Source organism: Theropithecus gelada, chromosome 12 (genome assembly GCF_003255815.1).
Source record: "Theropithecus gelada isolate Dixy chromosome 12, Tgel_1.0, whole genome shotgun sequence".
Lineage (NCBI taxonomy): Eukaryota > Metazoa > Chordata > Mammalia > Primates > Cercopithecidae > Theropithecus > Theropithecus gelada.
Window position 1 is genome coordinate 13,383,300 of NC_037680.1, and position 6,000 is coordinate 13,389,299.

A 6,000-nucleotide genomic window follows, 5' to 3' on the forward strand; every position below is an offset into this window, starting at 1 on the left:
CAAGGTCAGGAGTTTGAGACCAGCCTGGTCAATATGGTGAAACCCCATTTCTACTAAAAATACAAAACTCAGCTGGGCATGGTGGTGGGCAACTGTAGTCCCAGCTGGTCAGGAGGCTGAGGCAGGAGAATTGTTTGAACCCGGGAAGCAGAGGTTGCAGTGAGCTGAGATCACGCTACTGCACTCCAGCCTAGGCGATAGAGTAAGACTCCATCTCTCAAAAAAAAAAAAAGTCTAATAAGAAATATTTACAATCTATTCTGTCTGAAGCCTGCTACCTGCATGCTTCATCTGCCTAAGAAGAACCTTGGTCTCCACAACTCCTTATCTTAACCCAGGTATTCCAAGTCTTCAGATAAACTCTTTCAATCAACTGCCAACCAGAAAATCTTTGAATCCACCTATGATCTGGAACCAATGCCTCCCTCCACCCCACCTTGCATAAAACCAAGCTGTAGCCCAACCACCTATGGCACAAGTTCTCAGAATCTCCTGGGGCTGTGTCATGAGCCACTGTCACTCATATTTGGCTCAGAGTAAATCTCTTAAAATATTTTACAGTTTGACTCTTCATTGACATCTAGTATGTTTTCTTTTGCTTATAACAGAATATCTGAAATTGTGTAATATATAAAGAAAATGAACTTATTTCTTATGGAAGCTGAGAAGTTAAGGTTGAGGGGCCACATCTGGTGAAGGCTTCTTGCTGGTGGGTACCTGCAGAGTTCTGAGACAGCACAGGCCATCTTATGGGGAGGGGGCTGAGTGGTGCTAGCTTAGGTCTCTCTTCCTCTTCCAATAAAGCCACCGGGCCCACTCTTATGATAACCCATTAATCCCTCAATCCATGAATGGATTAATCCATTCATGAGGGCAGAGTCCTCATGACCCAATCACCTTTTTTTTCTTTTTTTTAGAAGAGAGTGGGAAAGAAGGCCAATCACCTCTTAATGGCCTACCTCTCAATACTGCCACAGTGGGGATTAAGTTTCAAAGTAAATTTTAGAGGGAATGAACATTCAAACCATAGCAATAATTATCCAAAATTATAATCCATTACCCAGTCAATGGTTCCATGCTTAATGAGAAAAAGTCTAACTTGAGAAGTTATACTATTCACTTTCTTCATAAAAACTTTTATTCTAATATTTATATGCTTTGAAACTTAACCAACATATGATTGGCCATTTTGAATATCTATATTCAGTGCTTTAAAAACACTTAATTGAAAAACAGTGCTATGGGCTGAATGCTTGTATCCCCCCCAAATTCAGATGTTAAAATCCTAACTCCCAATGTTGGTGGTGTTCAGATGTGGGGCTTTTGGGAGGTGATTAGGTCATGAAGGTGGAGCCCTCATGAATGGGCTTAGTCCCCTATAAAAGAGACCCCAAAGAGCTTTCTTGACCTCTTTCCACAATGGGAAAGCAGTAGTCAGCAACTTGGAAGAGGGCCCTCACCAGAACTCAACCATACTGGCATCCTAATCTCAGACTTCTAGCCTCCAGAAGTGTGAGAAATAAATTTCTATTATTTATAAACTACCCAATCTATGGTACTTTGTTATGGCTGCCCAAACAAACTAACCCAGAAATCGTCTAATCCTTTTTTTTTTTTTTGAGACACAGTCTTGCCCAGGCTGGAGTGCAATGGCGCGACATTATGTTTCCTTGCTAGCCAACCCCATCATTGTCCCTCTAATGTAGTAGAAGGGCTTAGAAGATAACAGGAATATGTGGAAATTCATGCCTCTCTTATTACAGAGGAGAGCAGGCAAGGTACTACTATTGAAGCCTTTTCTTAACTTGGTCTCTATTATTATCATCATCTTGATGTACTTAAGTATCCTTTGCCTGAAAACACTAAAACTCAGCCTCTTAACTCAGTTGGCTATGGTTAATAATAAGTAAGCTGCTAACTTGATTTAAATTCAAGCTTTACCTTGCGATTCAACATTCCCCACATAAGGGTGTCTAGAGTTCCATTTGCAATAAGGTAGTGAATATTCACAGAACTGCACTGGCCAATTCTGTGAGCTCGGTCTTCTGCTTGTTTTATATGTCCAGGGTCCCAATACAACTCAGCAAATACAACATGACTTGCCGCAGTAAATGTTAATCCCTAAGTGAAATAAAGCAAATAAATTGAGATGCAAATAAATTAAGAATGTAACATACAGCCATATATAATAAAGTCTTTCTGAACATGTGAAATGGAGAACACTGAAGGACTTGAAAACAAATTAGTTGTTTATTTTAGGCCAAATTAAGATTTAATTCATGAAAGGCAAATGAAGAATGTTTAATGCAACACAGCATAGCTAGGTGAACTACAAAAAACACATTTGAAAGGTATTTCAAAATTTCAAAAGTCAGCTTGATGGAAGTATATAAACTAAATCACTTTATTCTCTGATGATGAATGGATTCACATTACCACTGGAAAATCTAATAAAATACTTTATAAATGAGAATACAATTTCCAACATATGGTATCTATAGCAACTAGGCAGACAGCATTTACATCCTCTTCATTTAATTCACACTGTCATGTTATAAAGCAAGAAAAAAATGTCTCTGGTTATACCATTTTCTTCCTGTGATATTTCTCATGTTATATTCCAAAGAGCTGAAATTTACTGCCTATGTCTCAATATATACAATGCAATTGCATTTTCTGTACAACTGCATTTTCATGAATTTCAAATAGTGTGACATAAAAACATTAACTAAGTCTTGCTTTATAATCAATATATGAAATAATGCAAAACCATCAAACTAAAAAATGTGTCAAACTAAACAATGTGTCAAAAAATGCATGACTTTAATGTTGGTAGGCTGAATGAAATGTGAACCATGCTTATGCTATAGCCATATAGCAGTAAAATGACATTAGGTGGTAAACAGAAATATCTGCCATTTTTTCAGAGTATTATTTAATCAATTCTGTTTGTTGTTCACACGCACCAAACTCCTGTGAGTGACTTTTGTGACTGCTATTATTTTGATATGTTGTTTTCACTTAAAATATTTTCATGTCACATAACAAAATCATGCTAGCATTAATTAAATTGTGGTACTAGTTCTCAAGATGAAAAACTTACTGAAAATCAGTCTCTGAAAAAGAAGTTAGAGGTAATAAAAATACAGAGACACATATTAAACTATGCTGCTATTTAGGACTGAAAATGCCACAGAATATTAGAAATAATGCAGAAACAATAAAAAGTAGTTTTTAAAGAGCGACATCTTTAATTTTATAAAAAGCATCATTTGACTATACAAGCATAAAGGGAAAATATGCTGGCAAGATCAATACCACTCTAAGCAGCTGCTAAACTATAATGTAAGATTCACAGTACCAAGAACAAAGACCTTTCTACTTTCCTTTATTCCTATGGAGATATCAGTCCTAAAGTATATGAGTCTTGATTTATATAAGGTCTTCAGAAACAGCTTTGAATAAAATGTAAGTGCCCCATACATTATTAATTTCAAAAGGTCCTAGACTCTCCCGTCTGGCTTTCTCCTACTTAGCACCTCCCTAGCTCTAAGTACTTCATTTCTAATTCTAAGCCCTTTTTGATGATATTCTCTATGGTTGGAATAGTCTAACAGATAAATAACTCCGATTATTGGAAGGTTAACTGAACGTGAGGGAAGCATTGAGACAACCGTCCTTTTGGTTAGAACTCCCAGTGAATTGTGGAACTGCTTCATCCTCATAAAAGTTTCTCTCTGTATACAATTTTATATATTTTAATTAGCTGGGTAAAAGCAGATCTTTGGCATGTATCAGCTTGGTTGAACAGCAGTATGCTCAATTACTTTTCCCTATGTTAAATATCCTAGCTTAGACATTTACAACAAAATATTTTAGAATGTTAGCAGAAAAACAGTCCAGAAGATCCCCTCTTATCTACTGTGGCAGAGACTGCCATTACTTTCCCTAATATCTATCCTTCTCTTATTCCTTTGTAACATAACACCCAATTTTTAGCGGAGCTACATGGAAAAAAGGATACTCTTCCCAGCTTCCCTTGAAATTAGGTGTGGTTGTGGGACTAACTACAAGACAGTGAGATGCAGTGTGCTTTTCTTCAGGCAGCTGCTTGAACTGCAGATATGATGAAGCTCTAGCAGCCTTTTTAGATAAGAGATACTTGCTAAGAGTGGTAAAGCAGAAAGCGAGAAGGGGTGTAGGTCCTAAGGACTTTGTGCAAACATCATGCTAGGCCTGGACTGTCTACATAAGAGAATTAAACTTTGTGTATTTAAGTCAGTCTTAATCTGAATTTCTGTTTACTTGCCTTCAAACCTAATCAAGTAAGTGAGGGGTTGGATATGAGACAGGTATGAGAAAAGCCTATACAAATTCAAAGGAAGGAAAAAAGGTCACGCAAAATGATTACAATCAAATTAACTATACACTTCTTACTCTTCTTTGAAAGTATATTCTTTCAAAGACATACTTTCCTTGAAAATTTAGGAGATCTGTGTCAAAGATGTCAAGGCCTCTTTCTATTATACTTTCTGGAACTCTCTGAAGAAGAATTAATATTTATTATACAAGGCATCAAGATAGAAAATTATAAGTTTATAAACCAAAGTTATAGTGAATGGCCTTTTTTCTTATTTCAATGACATTTCATTGAAAATTTCTTACCTGGCCAGCAGCTTGAATGCTTAGGATAGCCACACGAGTGTCAGGATCCTTTTGAAACTGATTAACCAGATGTATTCTTTCTGAAGATGAAACACCTCCATCTATCCTAATGTAACGAGTCTAGCATCAACAAGGGAAACGGCAAAATTAGGACAAACCCCTATGTACTCATCTCATTTTATATATTTTACAGCTTATTTTTACGGTCACATAACAAAATGGAACTTGGTTAAGATGACAGATTGGTAAATGTTATACAAGAAGAATCTTACCAAGTTTTTTAATAGCTTCTTATAACAATTTCTTATTTTTTTAATCTTTTAAGCTACTTGAGGGTAGAGTCTATGTCTAATTCATCTTTATCCCATCAATGCCAAGGGCAATGCCTTGTATATAGCTGAAGCTCCACATATCTTTTATGAATTAAGCTAATGCTGTCTTCAGTAAAATTCTACGTAAATTGACATGCAACTTTAAACCATGGATCAGACTAACTCTAAAGTTTTAAGATCACTAATTCTAAAGTGAAAATAAAGCCAGACGTGAGAAAAGAGAAAGATGATTCTGCCCACAAATTATGGATTCATGAAGAGTAGTACATTTATTTCTGAAATATCTCAAATATTAACTGGGAAAATAGAGCTTTATTTATTTTTTTATTTTTTTGAGATGGAGTCTTGCTCTGTCGCCCAGGCTGGAGTATAGTGGCGCGATCTCTGCTCACTGCAAGCTCCACCTCCCGGGTTCACACCATTCTCCTGCCTCAGCCTCCCGAGCAGCTGGGATTACAGGCGCCTGCCACCATGCGTGTCTAATTTTTTGTATTTTTAGTAGAGACGGGGTTTCACAGTGTTAGCCAGGATGGTCTCCATCTCCTGACCTCGTGATCCGCCCGCCTCGTTGTGCCCAGCCAGAAAACAGAGCTTCTAATCTATCGTTTGAATTCTGGTTTTACACATTATTAAACTTAAAAGAAATATGTGATACGGTCATCTCCAGTGAGGTGGGGCACTGATGCAACCACACACATTTTTAAAAAGCAGGGAAACAGGCCGGGCGCGGTGGCTCACGCCTGTAATCCCAGCATTTTGGGAGGCCGAGGCGGGCGGATCACAAGGTCAGGAGATCGAGACCACGGTGAAACCCCGTCTCTACTAAAAATACAAGGGGAAAAAAAAAAAATTAGCCCGGCGCGGTGGCGGGCGCCTGTAGTCCCAGCTACTCAGGAGGCTGAGGCAGGAGAATGGCGTAAACCCGGGAGGCGGAGCTTGCAGTGAGCCGAGATCGAGCCACTGCACTCCAGCCTGGGCGACAGAGCGAGACTCCATCTCAAAA

General features: G+C 38.0%; 1 protein-coding gene across 3 annotated transcripts in view; it reads right to left on the reverse strand.

Moving 5' to 3' along the window:
* Nucleotides 1–6,000, reverse strand: part of ZRANB3 (zinc finger RANBP2-type containing 3) — a 310,204-nt gene that overhangs the window by 67,069 nt on the left and 237,135 nt on the right. For all 3 annotated transcript variants that reach the window (XM_025405290.1, XM_025405292.1, XM_025405291.1), the window contains exons 10-11: nt 4,666–4,785; nt 1,942–2,121 (exon numbers count right to left, since the gene is read on the reverse strand). In XM_025405290.1, the coding sequence (XP_025261075.1) occupies nt 1,942–2,121; nt 4,666–4,785 (300 nt within the window). The remainder of the gene's footprint in view (nt 1–1,941; nt 2,122–4,665; nt 4,786–6,000) is intronic.